Source organism: Phalacrocorax aristotelis, chromosome 7 (assembly GCF_949628215.1).
Source record: "Phalacrocorax aristotelis chromosome 7, bGulAri2.1, whole genome shotgun sequence".
NCBI lineage: Eukaryota > Metazoa > Chordata > Aves > Suliformes > Phalacrocoracidae > Phalacrocorax > Phalacrocorax aristotelis.
The window spans coordinates 30,582,127-30,601,592 of record NC_134282.1 but is presented as its reverse complement, the minus strand read 5'-3'; the positions used below and the strand labels follow the sequence as shown (position 1 = coordinate 30,601,592).

At 40.3% G+C, this 19,466-nt stretch overlaps 1 protein-coding gene across 5 annotated transcripts in view; it reads left to right on the top strand.

The window, feature by feature from the left end:
* FARP2 (FERM, ARH/RhoGEF and pleckstrin domain protein 2) overlaps positions 1-19,466 on the top strand; it is an 85,235-nt gene that overhangs the window by 7,653 nt on the left and 58,116 nt on the right. For all 5 annotated transcript variants that reach the window (XM_075099643.1, XM_075099640.1, XM_075099644.1 and 2 more), the window contains exons 3-4: positions 14,274-14,378; positions 15,748-15,790. In XM_075099643.1, the coding sequence (XP_074955744.1) occupies positions 14,274-14,378; positions 15,748-15,790 (148 nt within the window). The remainder of the gene's footprint in view (positions 1-14,273; positions 14,379-15,747; positions 15,791-19,466) is intronic.

Here is a 19,466-nt window from a genome sequence, read left to right as displayed (position 1 = left end):
AGATTTTTTTTGGTTTTGGGTTTGGTTTTTTTTTAAACAAAGAGAGAAATTAATGATTAAGTAGCTGTCCTAGGGGGATTGAGGCTCTGATTGCAGTGCTGCTTGCCCACTCCTCTTTGCTTTTGCAATTTTTTTTACTGGGTGTGGAAATGAGAGGGGGTGTTGTCTTCATTATGTCCTTCATGGGGTTTGTGTTTATTGATTCAGGTCAGCAGTAACTCTTCAGTGTAGTGGGATGCTGAGGCCTTTCTTGTAGGTGCTATTGGTACTGCCTTCTAATGGAGATGTAGCTTATGGCAAAAGGCCTTTTTTTCTCTTCATTTTCCCATCTGCCTTTAAGATGGCAAATATTTTTTTATGGAGAAGAGTGGAAGAGACTGGCTAGGCACAGTGGTCCGCTTCTGAGAGGGGCCTTCTCTTGCAGCACAGTAGGGAGGCTGATGCAGGATTTAAACTTGGAGGCCTCTGAACAGCATAAAAATACGGCAGGCTCTTAAAATGAAGGGCTTAGGCTGGGTCTAATTCACCAAAATGACCACTTGTTGAAATTATATTTGTCTGGTGCTTGTTATGGAAGACAATAAAATGTGCTGCAACCAAGGACAACTTGTGTTATAGGAATTTAGGATATGGGAAGTTGTGATTTATACTTGCTGAAAGCTTTGCGTTGGTTTGTGGTAGAGTTGGAAGAGGAGTGTATTACAGCAACAGGCCTGTGGGCTGTCGAAGACAGAGTACAGAGTGTGCGCCTGGGTTAGAGGAAAGAAGGGGTCTTTTTGCATGGCATAGTTGGAAGAAGAGTGGTACTGATGGCAGGTGAGAGCTTAGCGCTGTCTTAAAATCCCTGTAAGTGAAATAGCAGGTTTAGTCAACAAGAAAGAGGTCATACTTGCCACATCTTCCAGCTGCTTTCTCCAATACATACATACTGTAAGGTACGCCTCTCCGGCCCAGTTTTCTCTTTGCACTAGCTCATAAGACATTTAATGGCATTGCTTCCATAATCTGATGTTTAATATTTGGTCTGTATGTTACTCCTTATGTAGGAAATATGAGTGCTTGCTTTCTTGTGTGAATTATGCTCTGTGCTATGTGGAAGTGCCTTGGAGAAAGAAGTTTAGATTATTATGCTTCAAGTTTACTAAACTCTTTTGGAGGGGAACTTGGCACCTCTTCAATTATGTGTACTTCCTCTTCTGCTTGAATGCAAAATAAAGTTGGGAGTGAGAAATACTTATGTGTTATGTTATAGCTGAATTTTTATGTATTTTCACCTGGTGGAGAATAAATTCTGTAGAACTGTAACAGCCATCATAAAATCCTAGCAGTTCTTAGCATGCAGCAAAGCCAGGTGGATCTGCCTTCCTGTTTTACTCAATGGGAAAACGTAAACTAGAATTTTTGTCTTTCATGTTACTCTTCATTGGGTTGCTTTGAGCACACAAGTCTGTTCTTTTTTTTTAAATATAATGAAATAACTTGTTTCTCAATAAAACATAAGTCTTGATGTTATGCACGTTAACAATATGAGTTAGCTTTATGTTGGTTTGAATTTGCCTTAGATTTCAACTAACTTTTGTTGGGATTTTGGTTTTGTCCTGCAGTCTCGTCATGCTCTGAAGTATTGTTTAATGCTTTCTCTGTGGGTCAGGCTAGTGCAAGTGAGCTTGTGCCTCAGAGTGTGAAGCTGGGCCTTAGGAAAATGCTTTTTCATTTTGTCAGGTTTTTTCCTATTTTCTATATTTCTAGCAGGCCAGGCCTGTTGTTTCCTTGTATGTGACTCAGTTTCTTGAAGGTAGTTGTATCTTCTCTCATCTTCTTACCAAGTACGTGAAAGGCAGAGCGTGTTCCACATCCCTGTGGCGCTGTGCAGTGTGTCCCTCCTTCTGACACTGGTGGGCTGCCTGGGAGGGAAACGCTCAACTCCACTGCCATTCACGAGAACAGGCTAGTCAAATAAGCTTGCACTTCTTCCCCCTGTGTTTTCTTATTAGGTACTGTCCTCACACTGCTCATGTCTGTTTTGGAGTTTACTGATGTACTCTGTGAAAGTTACTATTATATTGCTACAAAATTTAAGTGGTTTACTCTATACTCAGTTGAAAACAGCTACTTGATATCTGACAGTGATTCTGACTTTGCTGGCCACCTATATAACTCCTCCTTGATTTATTTAAACGTACAAATTGCTTTAATAAAAGTGCAACATTACTTTCCATCCCTAACTTCAGAGTAGAATAGAATAACTATATTCAGTCAATTTGGCTTCTGTGTGGTTTGCAGGCATCTGTAATTGAAAAAGTGTAATGAAAATGGCACCTCTTCAGATGCCCGTTGTTTCTGACTAGCTGTTGGAGTCCATAGCTGTGACTTGCTGCAGTCAGGGACCCTGAAATTAGGGGCTGGGCTGGGACTGCAGGAGGTTTTTGGGGCAGTGGAGGAAGCAATCTGACAGCTTATACGTGTTTCCTGACTTCCCGCTGTTTGGAGAGAGTGTTTTCAGCTTGTGCACTCTGAAAAATGCTGCTTATCAGTAACTTCTTACGGTAGTGTTAGTACCCCTAAGAACTTCATTGGGGCTGAAGCAGAAATTATGCAGCTTAAAAATGCTGTTATTGAGCAGTTATAAGTAAAAAATATGCATCTGTTAAAAATGGATAGCGTACTGTGGGCACTGAAAAATATATACTTGGGAATTATTTTTCGGAGACGCCGTCCTTACTGCAGGCCGTGGTGAACCCTGAGCCCACGTGTCAGCATTGTGGCTTCTCTGGCAGGACAGGGCAGCGTGCTGCCAGCTCTCCAGCAGAGCCAGAGTTTCCCTCCTGCCTCTCCCTTGGTCTTCCTTCACCTGCTTAGACCTTCCTTTCATAAAGGCGTTTTTCGTTCCGTGTTGAAAAAGTATTAACAGCTTAAATATGTGGGAAGCGGGAGGACAGGCTGCTTCTGAATCCTATTAAGCACTATGCTGAAGGAATCAAGATGCTTTGTTAGTCAGCTCAGTGTTTTTCTTCCCTGGCCAGGAACAAATAGTCAAAATTCCAGAAAGAATCATAGCCAGATGTTTGTCATTGCTCCGGTTTGACTCTCCTAAATATGGCAAATAAGCTGCCTTAGGACTTATTTTTGTCTGACCTCAGAAGAGAAAGTTAGTAATTCACTATTTAAAATTTGAAGTTATTATAGGGTTTAAGAAGAAAGTATTTGAAGCTTTGCAATTTGTGTACTGTTAGATTCTACTATATATTTTTTAAGCCTGTTATTTTGTGTTTGGGGGCTTGACTTTTTTGATGCTATATAGGAATGTGGTATTGGGTGGGGAAAGGTAAAACCACAGCCATTTTATTGACAGACATTTGGGGGGTGTGTGTGGGTTTGGTTTGGTTGGGTTTTTTTTAAGGGAAGATGTGAACTTAAATTGTATTATAAAATTTACTACTTTACATTTCTCTGGACATTAGGTGTCCCATTATGTTTCTCCTTTGCTGCGATGTAACTCAGTTTTCTTTTCACAATCCGAATATTCCTGTACAAAATGTTTTATATGCATGTATTGTAGCTTAAAACACAGAAACCATTTAGTAAAATGGTGATCAAGTGGTATCACAGTCCTTGAAATATGAATGTAGTAGATGGAGTTCATAACTGTATGGCTGTGATACACTATAGTGAGTATGCTTCACCATGTGATGTGCATAGAAGAAAAATTTCTCTTGTATGGGTTCAGAAGATTGAATTGAGGAACAGTACAAGAGCCACATTCACTTAGCTTAACATTGAGTTGGTGTAAAGCTGAACTCTTTTTAAGCTCTGGTTAATTTATCGTAAGCATACTGAGAACCTTCTGCCTGTAACTATTCTGTCTGGATGAGATCTGATAAAGTAAACCAGTGCATAACTTAAGGATCTTGGCACACATGCAGTGGTACAATTTTTGTACTTAATTCTTTTCAGGGGCCTTCCTAAGTGACTGGTATACAACCTTGTAAAGAAAAGGCTGTTACCTTTTAGCTTCCTTACTAATTCCAATAATGTGTCATCATTACTAAAAAAGGAAATACTGTTAGTTTCTTAAACATTTCTGCAGAATGCAGGTGTTAATTTCTTTTTTTTCTTATAATCTAGTGATGAAGGATAGTAAAGTCAGCTGAAATTAGTCTTACGCCATTCTATCAAATTAACAGTAAGGTGTGCTGTATTAAAAAAAAAAAAAAAAAAAGCCTCTGAATGAGCCTGGAAGCCTCGTCTGGGTGTGGGTGACATTGAGTTGGTTCCACAGATGGATAATTCTGTAGAATATAAAGACAGCTACAGAATGCAGTGTGCTAAGAGGCAGCTCAGAGAAGTTTTAGGTTAGTGCCTACTGAAAAAAGGGACTTAATATTGAGCAAGGATGGTGTCACGTGGTTCCCGTCTGTGTTGAGAGTAGCAAAGCCCTGTGAACATGCACTTAAATAAACAGGGTTGCAAAAGCATACCTGTGTGTCATCTGTTTATCCTTGCAAGGAGACATATTTCTGGCAAGGGCAACGTTGCCTACTTGTGTAAGAGGGAGACCATATAAATTGAATATTTAAAAAATGGTGCTGTGGTGTAAAAGATTTACTTTTTAAGACTAATGTTGGATGTGGAGGCGGGAAGACCTGTCTGTCTGACAGAGCAGTTATTCATGAATAAAATGAAAAGTTTAATAGAAAAAAAAAAAAAAAGGGGGTGGGGGTAAGAAGAGTATTGAGCTACCAAGCAGTTGATATTGTCAGTTCAGAGACTCTGCTGGAAGTCTTTGAAGAGCTTCTGCATGCACTGCCGCCCTGACTTGAGCTGCATGGTCAAAACCCACAGGTACAAAATGCAAAGGGGAAACAAAAATCAGGCTCTCTGTCCTTGAGTTTTGCACACATGCATGTGTTTTGGAGCACTCTCATGATGGTGAGAGCAGATTTGAGAACATCACTTAAGAAGTTGTTTCTTCCTAGCCTCGTGACAGTGGAATGGCAAGTGAAGTATTTTAACTATTAATGCCTCCTCACTGCTCAGGCAAGTGAAATGTGTCTGCAGCTGAGCTCCCATCGCTTTCCCAGCAGTGAGATCTGGGCTGACGTGTTTGACATCTCTACTACCTGAGCTGCTGCTCTCCCCTCTGGCTGCCCATGGCAGAAGGCTTGGGCACAGCACTTGGTGGAGCCTGAGCACAAAATGGGAGTGGTAGAATACCCAGCTTATGCAAAGGAAAGAGGACTTTGCAGAGATTGTGTTAGACCTGTCTGACATGTACTTCAACTGAAATCATGAAGGACAAGCACTACTGTGCATTTCAGCACACTTCTCAGGGAGCTAGCCTGAAGCCAGAGGTGTAGGAGAAGCTTCTGCTGGAAAGGGGGAAGTTAACAAAGCTTTGACCTTTCTAGTCTGGCCTGTAGGTATTTATTAACCCATTGCCATGGTATCAAAGCTCTGCTTGACGTACAGCGGGGAGTGATGTTAGGACAGGCGGTACGATTTCAGTTTTGCACAAAGCAAAAGATAGTTTTGGCCGTGCCTGTAGAAAGACCTAATTTGTGTAAAGAATCTTCCATGATAGTCGTATTTCCTTAATGTTTTAAACAGTTTCCTTCAGGCAGACATCCTCAAGTGGTATGCCAACCTGGAGTACTGTAACACCTTGTAGGGAAAGCCCAGATCAAATCTGGTGGATTTGATCATGGATGACGGTTTTGAGGCACAAGTGTAATTAACAGAGACTAAGACTAGAATTTTAGTAATCTTTGCTTCCCTTTGTTCATAAGAAAAGTAATGTCTGTGTTTAAAGTTACTTAAAAACATAGGGTTTTATTTATATACATATACGTGCATATGAAATGATGCTGTGCAAGTTCCTAGAATACCTACAGTCTAAATGTGTGAAGAAGCATGGTGGAAGGAGTGGGTGTAGGAAGATGCCATGGTTTGCACAAGTGTGTAGGGTCTTGTAGCAAAGTTTGGGGGGTGGGAATTGAGATCGTCAGTCTCCTAACTTCTACTTCTTAGCCTTATTATACTTGGATAAACAAAGTAGGTGCTTAGATGTTCTGTTATGAACCTTAATTTCTTGAAGTGGAAAAAAGGCATTTTTTTGAGAATGGCTATTAATGGCACACTGCCCATTTTGACAGCAGGCTGCTTTTATAACTAGGCACTTGTACCCTGTCCTTGGTTATTTCAGCCACCAAACTGTTTAAAGGCTTGAAATGGTGCAGATATTTAAGGTAGCATGCTGATGAGGTTGAGCTCTTCCAAATGTGCGCTTGATGTTTGAGGAAGGCCATTGGTGCAGGGTTGCTCTGGCCTTTTGCAGAAAAAAGAAAAAACAAAAAAACCCCCCTTACCGTTAACGCAGTTTTCTGGCATTTCTGCTGCCATGATCTTCACTGCCGCGTGGGGTCAGCCACCCCAAAGTGGCTGCTTTCCATGATACTGTCGCTGCTGTCGCCTGAATGTCTATTAGCAAGCATCAACTCTGGTGCCAAACAGTCAAGCAGTAGTGTTCTGCAAAACTCTTTCTAATGATGTGCTCTGGGGTTTTAACTGGGGTGACCTACCTGTTCCCCAGGTAGCCTGGAGCTTCATAGCAGAGGTATTGGGGAGTGCACCCTTTGCTTTTTTCTCTCCAGGTAATGAAAGCAACTGTAGAGTTTCTGCTTGGCACCCAGTATTTTTTATGTGGCTCTCCTGTGTGCTTTTGTTTATAGCACTTGAAGAACATGTGTTTGTTTAGTGCTTAACCATGGTGCCGTTTTATTTTTTCTCTGAGCACAATGTGTTTTACTTTGAGTGCGCCAGGTATTTCAGCATGAGAGCACTTTTGGAACTTGGGACCATATGTTGTCTACCCAAGTATACAGTCTTGTTCACATAATTCCCTCCCTCTTGGAGATCTTTTCCCATGTCAACAAATTATTGTTTTCCTAATTTCAGGCATCCAGCAAGTCTAGCAGCTCTGGAAAAGCATGTTTGTTGGGTAGAGCTGGCTCATTTGGCAGTGAAGTGCTTCAACGCTACTTGAACCTTTAAATGATCACAGGTTTTAAAGCTAGCCTTAATGAAATGAGCTAGACGCTTACATTTCTAGAATAATTTGTATGGCTGTGGATTCTGTTTTGTTTTTGTTTTTTTTTTAAACAAAACAAAACCCACCCACAGATCCCAAACCCACCAAAAACCAAAACCAACACAAAAAAAAAACCCCAAAACCCCCCAAACCACAACAAAAATAACCACTGAAAACTTAAGACAAAAAATCATGGGGGAGTCTTAGAATTTTTTTAAAACAAAAATTTTTGCCCAATATACAGTGTGATAATATAACCTGAAATAGCTGAGAAATTCGTATCTAGTTTTGCAGCTTTCATATTTGTGTAAATTGGATTTCAATGCTATGTAGAAATAACATGACGTGCAATATTTTAAAAAGTAAAAAAACTCTGTGTGAATTTGTGAAGAAGTTATTAAATCATTTTCAGGGTGGCAGTGTATTCCCAAAGTTCAGTCTGCGACAGTGAAATAAGAAGTGCTGTGCAGCTGCGGCTCGGGGCTGATATGGATGTTCGTGTTGCTCCGATGATGGTGCTTTCCAGTGTCCGGGGGCTGCTGTGCTGGTGTAGTGCCAGCTGCAGACGTGGGAAATGAGGTCTGGGGATGGGTTCGGCTTCCTTGGGGTGAGCTGTGAAGTGCCAGGGTTCTCCCAGCGCCATGCAGGACAGCAGCTGCTGCAAATGGGCGACCTCTGACACATTAGCAGCTGGTCTGTGCTCCCTCAGGTGGAAAAATAATAATAAAAAATACCAGTGACTAGAGTGGAAAATTGGAAGAAGTTTCACAAACCTTACATGCATGCTGGGTTGCCTCCTGTAGCTCTTGACCTAATTCTGGAGGAAGTCATGATTGTTGTCTTCAGTAAGTGGCAGGTAGAGACTGCGATGGTGTGAAGCAGCGGTGAGGACCCTGTATAAGAGAGTCAAATCCCCTGACATTGCAGGCTGTGCATCCAATGCTCTGTAGGTTGTTAAATGCACTGCAAAGCCTTTTTGCTGTCATCTTAGTAAAATAACCTGTAGATGGGACATGTCAATATGTAAGAGTGAGTAAAAAACACATGTATTTAAAATACAGTTTTCTTCACAAAGTATTAAAAGAAAAAATGAAATAATTGAAGCTGAAAGTTATTGTTAAATGTTCAGATAATCAAAATTAAGTAGTATTTAAGTAGTATTTGGCTGAGCACGTTAAACCAGAGTTTGATACATCTGTTGTTACCAGGTATGCATTTTTGTGGGGAGGCAGGGAAACTAATAAAATACTGAAAAAGAAGGCAGTGACTTTTTTTACTTTTCCAGTGTGCGGATTAAAAACTAAATATGGAACTGTAAGGTTGTCTTACCCATGAAAACAAAAAGTTCATGAATTATATTCCTTGCCCCACCTTATGTTACTTCCTTCTTTCTAATACATGTGGTTTAAACATACACCCTGCATTCATAAATACAGTTTTTGTTTGTACATGGCGTTAATGGTAGTTCTTAATAGGGAGTTTTGAATGCGTTTTTGTATCATGCTGCATTTGGACAGAGATCTAAAAGGGCTGTAGGTAAACAGAGCTATAAACTCACTGAAATGTTGGTGTATTTCTGGTTAAGAAAGGAAATAACAAGTCTAGTGTAACTGCTATGTTTAGTTGCTGATTGTCCTTTTTTTTTTAATTTGCCAAAAGATGAGAAATCACTTTTTCATTAGGAAAACCACTAAAGTGCACCAAAAGAAGATAAAAGAATCCATGAATGGGAAGGGGTCCTTATTTAAGTGAGTTCAGTTTACTTTTCATGCCTGTGCTTCTCTTTGGCAGCTCATGGGGCGCTCTGTCTTGGCCACTTGTCAGTGATGATGTCAAGTATAAACTTCTTCCTCTCATGCAGATACACTGTTTACTGGAGGATTTGGTCTCCCAACAGTTGCAGATTTCTGTAACACAAAATCCAAGGACAGCTGGTGTGTGCTGAAGTTGGTGGCCAGTGGCTCCTCCAGCTCTGGGTGCACAAGAGTTTCCATTCTATACCTCTCATTTATAACTCTTAATTTTTTCCAGACTCTCGGCTTTTGGACTGATTTTTTTTTTTTTCTCCTCCAGCCTAACTGCCACTAAAAGTGGATTTCATTTTTGGAAAGTTTGAGCAAAGGCAGTTTGTCCTTTTTGGAATACGAGAATACTACTAATTATGAAAATACTGGGTTTTTTTGTTAAAGTTAAAATGGATGGAAGTAGAAAGTTAAGATGTTCAGGAAGACATGTTTGGGAGTTACTGAGGAAGAATTGGTTTCAATAATACTGAACTATGGTCTACTGAAAATCATAGGCTATGTATTCCTAGTTTATTTTTCTGTCTTCCTAAGCTAAAATGTTATGGCAGAGGGAGGATCTGCCATGTAGGTAGTGATATTTGAGAAAATAGGAAATTACAGTTGGGATGATAAAACAAAAATAACTCGTTCTGACCTTTTTTAAAAATTTATTTACATTTTACTCCTCTGTCCTAAAAAAAAAAAATACAGATACCTCCTTCAGTCAAGAAACTTCAACTTAAAATGTTTGTTCCTACTAATTTTGATCCCTGCCTGGCGGTGGCTTAATGCTGAGCCTGATCTGAAGGTGTTACTCCTCCTGTGTGCAGGCAGGAGATTGCCACAGAGGTGTTTTTGCCAGGGCAGGGACCTCCATGGCATTGCTGCCTGTCAGGATACCCTGCTTGCACAGCTCTGCGGGATCTTTTCAAGCTTAATCAAATATACAAATCTGCTTGAAAAAAATCTGTTGTACTGACCAGTCTTCTGATGATGACTTGTTATAGTAGAGTACAGTTAGACTGGGTCACTAGGGGAAGCTTTTGTTAGCTGCCTATTTAATTATTTTCACCCTGGGTTGTTTGTTGTTTTTTTTTTTCCTTTCTTTTATATGTGGAGTAATTCAGTGATATCAGTAGTCGTTGTCTTGGCAGCATATAAAGAGTAACTGAGATGTCTGGAATGGAAAGTATGCCGTGTTGTGAATTTGTACTGAAAATGGGACCTTTCTGAAAAGTATTCATGCAGCTTCTTGCCCTGACATCAAAATTACAGTAATTAAGTAATTACTTGAAAGTTTTTGCTTTGTGCTGGTTTTATCCAGATTAACCAATGACATGGTGCTACCCACTATATAACTTTCATTTTTGCCAACTTTAAAATGTTTAAGGAGCTTTTTGGAATGGATGGTTATAAATGTAACAAACAATTTGAGGAACTAAATAGCTCTAACGAGTTTTCCCACAGCATTTGAGACACAATAATAAAAGATTGTGTTCTGTCTCAGGCTTTTGTAACGCATTTTTATATAAAAATAAAATTAATACCGTTCTTTTTAAATGTGGCATTGTTATTGTTGCTTTATACTTTGAAGAAAGTGCTATGAAATGATGTTCAGCTTAGAACAAGGATTTTCTTAACTTGTTATTATAAATGACACCCAAAATTACAGTTGATAGCCCAGTCACAATAATTTTACACTTCTAATGTTTGGATGGCACTTGTATAATTTGATCAGTTGTCAAGTGCTCCCAGCTCTGACCATCTTAATTTCTTCATCTCCAGCTTCTCTTGAAGGGTACGCGGGCTTGTCAGGGGAAGGAGAGAGGTGCCAGGGGTATGTACACAGTATGGACTTTCTTTTTGGGAGAAACGAAGGCAGCTGGACTGTCACCGGGCACAGAGCTTGATGGAGCCACAGAGATGTAACTCAGTTTAAATGCTGTGGATGGGAGAGACCTGCATATGACGATCTGATGGGCATAATTTTAACAGCTGTATATAACTAGCAATGGACAGGGCACAGTTTCCTTAATCAGCACAGCACACAGTGTGACTGTAAAATTTGTCTAAACTGTTGCCAGATATCTTTCACAAGTTAATCCAAGTTTAATTCTAACAGAAGGTGGTTGGGACCAGAATTACTGCTATTTCACAAATGAGAAATCTGACACTTGGGGTCACAGGGCATCTCTCTATTAAACTCTAGAGGTTAATAGATCCATCCATGAAAAGGCAGGCTGGTGTGGCCTGTCTTCTATAGATGGAAGTTTGAGGTCGGTCAGGATATCGCTGCATCCCCACAAATATCACTGGCTAAAACGCATTCCTTTCTCAAATCTGTGGTGCCTGTGAAGAGTAGGCATACAATAAGAATAAATATGTGTGTATCTACCTTAAAAAAAAATAAAGGGGGTGTGTGTCCTACTATATTTAACGATATTTTCTTCTGTTACTATTTTAAGATTTATTTGCAACTGCAAAGCAAGAAATGTATTTAATTTGAAAGTTAAAAATTTAATTTTCAAAATGCATTTCTCCAGGAATGTGTGGGTCCTGTGGCAAGCAGCCTGTAACATGTCTGAGAAACATGCCTGTAGACAGAAGAGCAAGAAAGTTTAGTGTGGTTTACCATTACCTGTATCATTCCTTATTTCATTATCATAATTTAAAAACCAAAACCCATACCCACAGTGTCTTCTACAAGCACAGAATTTGGCAAAAAAAATTCAATGTGTTCTTACAAAGAAAATGCCATTTCAGACATCACAAAACTTGTCCAGAAAAAGAGGAGAGCACTCCTTCTCGCCGTATTGTGTCATCTCCCAAACAGGCACCTCTGTATCCACTGAAGTGACAAAGGGGATCATTTCTCCTCACCTCTAGTTTTATTTGATGTTCTGGCATCAGTGGCCTGATCCAGCATGATATGTTTAGTAGATGTTCTGCAGTCAGGCTGTGAAATATCAACCAGAACAGTTACCCAAGCGTTGCTGCTCAATAAATGTTACCTATTTCTCAGCAGAGGTGATAGCTGCTCATGGCACTGCTCGAGTCCTATGTGGCGAATGAGTGACCTCGAGCCCTAGTGAAAGCATCCTGCTTCCTTTGGGCTGAAGCTGCTGCACTCCCTTGCTAGCTTTTTCAGCATGAGCAGCCAGTGTTGGCTTACAGGGCTTGCACTGGTTGCATGTGAGTTTTATTCCCATGTCCTCTGGGTTTATGTGCTAATGAAGCACAGCACCAAGATCTTTGAAGGCTGTGTGCTATGTGCCTGGATCAGCTCTCTCATTCTGGGTTTGAGGACAGGATTGTCCTTCCCTACCTGCACCCCTCCCCCCCCCCCCCCCCCCCCCGCCCCTTGTCTCCCCTGGGCTCCTGACTGACTTGATTTTCTCTCTTGCCAGTAAACTTTCTAAATCAGTGGTGTTTATTCCAGGTGCATTTACCTGACCTACGCGTCACACCTGTGGTTGCCCTTATAGGTATAGGTGACTTGTGAAAGCATGGATGAGAAGGACGAGCTGATCTCGTATCACTCCCTGTTCTTCTGTTTCTGTACTTTCCTCCTTGGCAATAGCACTGAATTCAGTCAGCTCTTCACAGCAGTGCGATTACCAAAGCTATTTCAGGTTTGCAGTACTGCGGAGCTGTCATGCTTTTTCTCACTGAAGAAACTGTACTACTATTTTGTGGTACAGAGTTATTTAGCTAAATTTCACATTTCTAAAAACATCAAAAGTTACTCTCTTGTTCCTGTAAGAAGCAATTACTCTTGAATTTGTATGTATCTCAGTAATGTGAAACAATTTCCCCAACTTTCACCATCTGTTTTTACTTTTTAAAACCCTCTTTATTTTAACCTAAAGTGGTCCATTCATTGTTAGGTAGTTTCATCTGCATATTTCATTAAATTATTATATTACTATTTTATTATAATACCTAATACTTTTAAAAGAGACACCATCCTGAGTTTAAAGAGCCAATTACAGAACTGTGTGCCAGTTTTGATAGTAAGGTTTAAGAGTCTTCCGGCACTTTGACTCTTCCAAATAAAAGAGACCTCAGTGGCACGAATGCCTGAGGTGCGTTCTGCTGGATAACCTGTCCGACCAGAGTGATGCCAGACCTTGTTGCAGTTGCAGATTACTTCTGTGGGCCAAGGCAAAGCATGGATGTTAGTAGCCATGCCACCTCCTTCTGCAGCCTACGCTAGCCATCCTGCTGGCGTTTGTGCGTTGCTAGAACAGGTGCCAAGGGCTGAGAAAGCCCTCTGGATTCTTTTCTGTGTGATCCTGATGGACTGGTATGTGGGTTCATAAATGTTATTTTTCTTGTGGGGGCTGCTGCAGTCAAACTATAATGGGTGCCAAGAGCAAGCTCATATGCAGACCCAAGTGTAGCTGTTTTGCGTGTGCTGTGAAGGTTTCCTGTTTTTTCCCGTGTTACCATAGCTGCTTTCTGCCAGTGTTTGTTTTGTGGCTTTACACCCAACTTGACTGTGAAAAGGGCTAATGAGTGGGTTTCTTGCGGGAGGGATTAATTGCCAATGACTTCACACAGAAGACACGGTGCAAGAGGAGAGTGTTTGGGTTCCCACTATAACCTTCCTGTTTATTTCTTAGTTAACAGAATAAATTTTTCTTGAATGCCATTGGAAGAAAAAAGTTAGGGATTTTCAGAGATGTGCCTTTGTAGGAGATGAGTTCTAGTTCTATCAGTAAAGGCATTGCATGTGCTGCGGTGAGCAGCCTCCGCTCAGTCGGTGTGATTTCCCTGGCAGTAGTCAGCCTAGCCCTGTGAAGTCCTGCTCGCGCAGCTCCTGCTTCCCTGTGGGGCCAGACAGGGCTTTCTGGGTTGGGAGTAAATTCTGGTTGGATGCAAACCACCCTGGGCCAGCCTTCCTCGGCTGTCTAGGACTCACTTAAAACATCTGCATACATTTTCAAGTCTTGCTGGTGTGAAAGTTGCGTGTGGCTGGGTGGTCTCTGGTGTTGGTACAAGTGAGGGGGTGTGTATGCGAGCAGGATTTTGGCAGCCCCTGCCTCAGTCCACTGCAGCTGGGGGAGAGCCATGCCATCCAGCTAGACAAACAAATGGTGCTGGTTTATTGAAGGAGCTGCAAATAGTTTGCAACTGGTCTAGTTTGGTCTCATAGCTTTGAGCAGGAGGTTGGACATAGGTGACCTCCAGTGGTCCCTTCCAGCTTGAGTTCCTCTGGTTCTGTAAAACATGCCTGTATGGAGCTGTGCCTGTATATTGTATGTTTGCATGTTACAGTGACAAAAATAATGTGAAAAATCGTTGAGATATTCTAAAGTTGCTGTAATTTTTTTCTCATTTGTGGTAAATTTACTTATTTTCATCTCACTGTGTTTTTTATCTTTTTTTTACTTCCTTAGTCAAAATACTATGGCCAGACGTTATTGACAGAAGTTTACAAGCATCTGAATTTGATCGAATCAGATTACTTTGGGATCGAGTTCCAGAACATCCAGTCACATTGGGTATGTACAGTTCCCTGATGAATTCAGTATAATAAAAAGGTTGGAGAAATGCAGTTGCTTGAGTGTCAAAAGTCTCAAAGTCTTCTGTAGAATTCTCTCTTTGATTCTTGTAAATCTGCTTTGCTTACTGGAACAATAACTAATAAAGCAGAGGGGAGGAATTGCATTCTACTTCTTGTTAAATCTCAAAAAACTGTATAAAGCAGTTAAATAGTTGATGTTCCCACTTCCAGGGATTTAAATAAAATCCTCCCTTCCTCTGAAAGGGGGAACTCAAAGTGTAGTCTGTGGAGTGCTTAGAAAATCATATTGCAGTGTGTAATTTGGTAGTGTTCGTATTTATCTTCAGATAATTTAGTCTTCAATTAATTTGCCTGAAGAGTCAATATGAACCTTTTTCTAATAAATATGAACCTCAGCAGACATATAGACCTGCAAGCTTTTTAAATGATTGATACAGAGAAATGCTGACACTCTGTAAGCCTCCTAGTCACTTATCCCATGCCTTGCAAGGAGGACAACATGGCTTCTGAACTAGAAAATATTCCTCAAATTGTGTCTTCATTATTTTTTCTATTACGTTTTCTAGTTTTAGACTCACATGCAGAAAATATGCCTGAGAACACGGAGAGTGTTAATTGCACTAATACAGGCTGCTCTCGAGCCAAGGAGAGAGTCAAGCTTGTTTGCTTTCCATTTCCTCTGCAAAGGATCCAAAGTGTTTCTGTATCTAAGAAGGTTCTTAAAATCCTCAGCGCTGTCTCTCAGACATAGAACAAACTAGTAAGAGCCAAACATAATTGTCTTGATACAGATTTTTGTTGGGGGTGCGGGGGAAATTGAGCCTCCAGAATACTTTGTATTAGTTTTATGGACGCTCCTTTTACAAGAACAATAGCCATTCTTTAAAAATGTACTTGTCAAAAGAGACAAGTTTGTGGGAAATTAATATCAAGTGAAAATACTGAAGTAGGTAGGTAAGGGAGAATGACAAAGCATGGAAGTGAAAAAAATTTGGACCTTGTCATGTTCTCCAGACCTTCTGTTATTCTATAGCCTGGTCCTGTCTACAGTCATGTGTTTTGGCACGATTTCTGTCTTGGCAGTAGTGGTGTGCTTTTGCTGACTTGGCTTTTCTTCTGTCCAGATGAGCTTTAAGCAGGGATCAGTGGTTTTTCGGTTGATGCATAATAAATATCAATTCAAATAGATAAGTACATTTCTTTAAAGCAAAGAAATTGCTACATTACTGTAGTGAGGAAGAAATGCATACTCATAAATTGCTGCTGTATTTGAATTTACCTTTGATGTTTTCATATTGTATTCAAATAAGAATGTCGGTTTGTAATATTTTTTTCTTTAATTTCAGATTTGGCTGGAACCTATGAAACCTGTTATTAAACAAGTACGGAGTAAGTAGTTTAAAAAAGCAAATTTTCCTTAATTTGCATCTGCTTTATGTGGGTTGCTTTCACAATTACTACTTGATTTACTGGTTATGCTTCCCTGAAAATTGTACTTGGTAGGGGTGATAGTGGTTCCTGTTCAGGCATGCAAACCTGATGCTTTGAATATGTAGTATATAATGGGTGGAATGGAAATTTACTGAAGGTATGATTCTTCCTGATAAATATCTAGATAGATTGGGTCAGCTGGTGTTATGTATAAGCAAAACATGACGCTTGATGTTTGTGAGCTTTTTTGTAAGTTGTGTTGTCTTATGGTGGAAAGAAAAAGGAGTATTCTGGCTTATTGCACATGTTGCATGAGAGGAGGTAGCATCTGCAGGCATGAGATCTGCCTGAGAGCTGATACACATTTCAGAAAGGCTGTAAAAAGCTGCACTCAGAGCTTGCTGACATGCAGGGAATTTCATTGGGGTGGGTATTCCCATCTCACTCACAAAAAAATCTCTCAATGTACTCGGGAAGAGCAGAGGTAGGGATCTCCCACGAAGAACAGAGGCAGGGATCTCCCACACAGTGGGTGCTGCAGCTTCAGAGTCCTCTTTGCTTCAGTTGTGAAATTTGTTTCTGCTCTTTGTCCAGGAGGATATTGCAATAGTGGTGCTATCTTTGCTTTATGATACTCTAAAAAGTAATGTGAGATGCACGCTGAAGGCTAAAAATAATTGAAGAATACAGTATACTTATTATTCTGATGCTGAAAGATCAGATAAAACTTTTTTCCTTTAGAACGGGGTTAACCTGTTTGCTTGTTTTCTGTTTCTGATTGTAGAGGGTTTGTGGAAGAACAAGATCAGGAGGGTGTGGAAGAGTCCTACTGCTTTCAAAATCTTAATTGAAAAATGTTGAAAATTAGTACTGGGAGGTAGCTTGTAGTTATTCTTCTGCCTAAAACTGGCAGAAAACAAGAAATCACCAATTCTAGACTGATCTTTAAAATTTTACCAACATTGTTTTTTAATCAGAAGAGCCAAGCCAGCTATAAAAGAAGGCTTCCTTAGGAGGGTATATAATACTTTCACTCTCTGTTTCCTCCCCCACCCCCCAAAAAAATTGTTGGAGTGCCATCTTTTTGTATACTTTATGCAGTTAGGCTTGTTTTGTTTTTCCAGTGCTGGAAGGAATTACATCTTAGTCAAAAGATCTGGACCACAGGTCTGTGATGCTACTTGGTTACACCTTCTGTGTCCTCTTCTATGCTATATAAATTTGGGAAACTTGGCCTTAGACCTTAGGCTGATGGCTGTGTGTTCCGTGATGGTACATATATTGTTCTAAAATTGTCTAAAACCATGGGGATATACTAAAATTTATGGCTGCTCTGCTGCTTGCTGGTCTACTGCCTGTGCTATATTGCCAGTGACACTGAAAGGTTTCTTTGAAAAAAATTTTTTTATCTTAATCTGTAGGAGACACCAGTCAGTTGTCTGGCACATGTTAAAGTTCTGAAATTTTAAATTTGTAAGTTTTGATAGTTCGTGTGAGAGCTCTTTTTTCTTTTTATGCTAGTTGAATCCCTTCCTGGCATTCTGCTGTTTTTAATATTGAAATGAGATATGACTGTAGAAAGCCTGGAAGACGTTTACGGTTAAAACATTAATTGCGTGTATAGTAATTTAAGCTGTTTTGCCATTGAATCCAGCAGCTGACATATTGCATAGGAACGTCTTCTAAGAACTCCTTTGACAGTACTACTAAATACAAAGCCTTAAGATGAGAATTAATTTAACTACTTGATAATTTCAGGCAGTTGGCCATTTCAGAAGTAAGTGACTAAGTAAGCTGCAATAATGGAAAGACATTTCTATCTGACAATACCGCTGTGCAAGCCTAGCCACATCTACCCTGGCTTCAGCCTCTGTGCTCCTCTGCCATGTTGGGGCTGCCCTTCCCCAGTGCCCCTCTGCCTGGGCTCCCTGGGGCGGCGGGTGGCAGCTGGGTGCAGGTGGGCTAGCCTGGCAGCAACACACGCAAAAGGCAGTATGCTCCCTTCTGCGTGCCCCTGCTCTGCAGGTGGCTGCTGGGTGTTTCCCAAAGGAAAGCGAAATTCTGTAAGAATGAGATTTGGTGAGTTTGCTCATGCTCTTAGGAAATTCCTGGACTTGGCATGGGTGGATGATCTTTTCCTATATTCTCACTTTAAGAACCTGCTTTGAAGTGGTTTTTTTGGTTTGGGTTTTTTTTTTGTTGTTGTTGTTTGGTTTTTTGGTGGGGTGGGGTGGGGTGGGGGGGTTGGGTTTTTGTTTGTTCGGTTTGGTTTTTAGAATTTAATGATTTTGGAGTTACCTTTGTAACTTTTAGTCCAGCGGTAGGGGAATGTTAGATACTACCACGGACTTCAAGGTTCTACAGCTCAAACCTGTTAGTTTATGTTGATGCTGATTGTGGTGTACTTGTAGGCATGCAGTTCAGAGTCTTTGACAAGCTCTCTAAAAACAAAAGATGTAGATTAACATTTACTTCAAATTAGTGTTGGCTAAAGACCTATTTTGAGCTATATAGAACTTTATATTGTATTATAAGGATTTTATTTTCATTTAATTTTAAATGAATGCAGTCAGTTTTATTACTGAACCACTCTAGAAAGCAAGGAGTTTAGATCCAAATTCTTGACTTCCGAATAGGTGCACAATATCAGGTTGGCATTTGGGTACCTTCTCTGAGGTGTTGCCAGTTTTATATAGTGTTGTGTTCACCATACCTGCATAAGTAATTTTTCTTCGCTTCTCTTTTTTTGTTGTTGTTCTTGGTTTGCTGAGATTTGGCTTCTTACAATAAATTCTGTATCTTGGTTAAGACTGGCCCAGTGTTTCTTTGCCTAGTTAGAATGGGAGTTGTTCATAGACAAAAGATGAGATTAAAAAAACAAAAACCAGGAGGAGTTGTGCTACAGATGCAAATACGCAGCATTATGTTTGGGTTTTTTTTTATATTTATTATCATTTAATTTAAGTGATGCTCAGAACACTGCCAAAATTGCTGCTGCAGCAATACTTTCCAGTTGATTGGTGTGAGTAATGTGCAGGTCTGTTCTTAACCTTGTGAAGGTCTTCCAAAGGCTTGGAGCATTTTCAGAAATTTGATGTAAAGTTTTGTTTTCCTCACTTGGTGTGTCTCAAGAGCTATAAAATCCTTAGTATGGTTTTAGTCTCTGCCAAATGTGTGCTTTGTGTACGGTTATGGTGTGTTGTTTCCAGCCTCCTTTAATTTCTAGATATTACACTGTAATTAGGATGAGGTTTTCAGGTTTTTTGGTTCACCAAAGGTTTGGTAGCTCTGGGATTGGAAGCTAGGAGCTGCTCTTCTGACAGCTGCGATAGCCTGAGAGTTAGTTCTCCCAGCTACTTGGCAGAAAGCAAGGTTTGTTATTGCCCCGTTGGCAAACAAGAGGGTGAGTAAGCAGAGGAGCGTTCAGTGTGTGGGAATCGGGTATTCCGGACAGAAGAAATCATACTTTGGGGTTGATGGGTCAAACTGGACTTTGTCAATCTTTAAGATATCTTGGTGCTTAAAATAAATCAAAGGAGGCTGGCCTGTCCTTACCAACATGCTCAAATAAATTTGATATTTTTTTTTTTTAAATTTGGCTAAGCTTGCTTTGATATGGCAGTGGCTGGGGCTG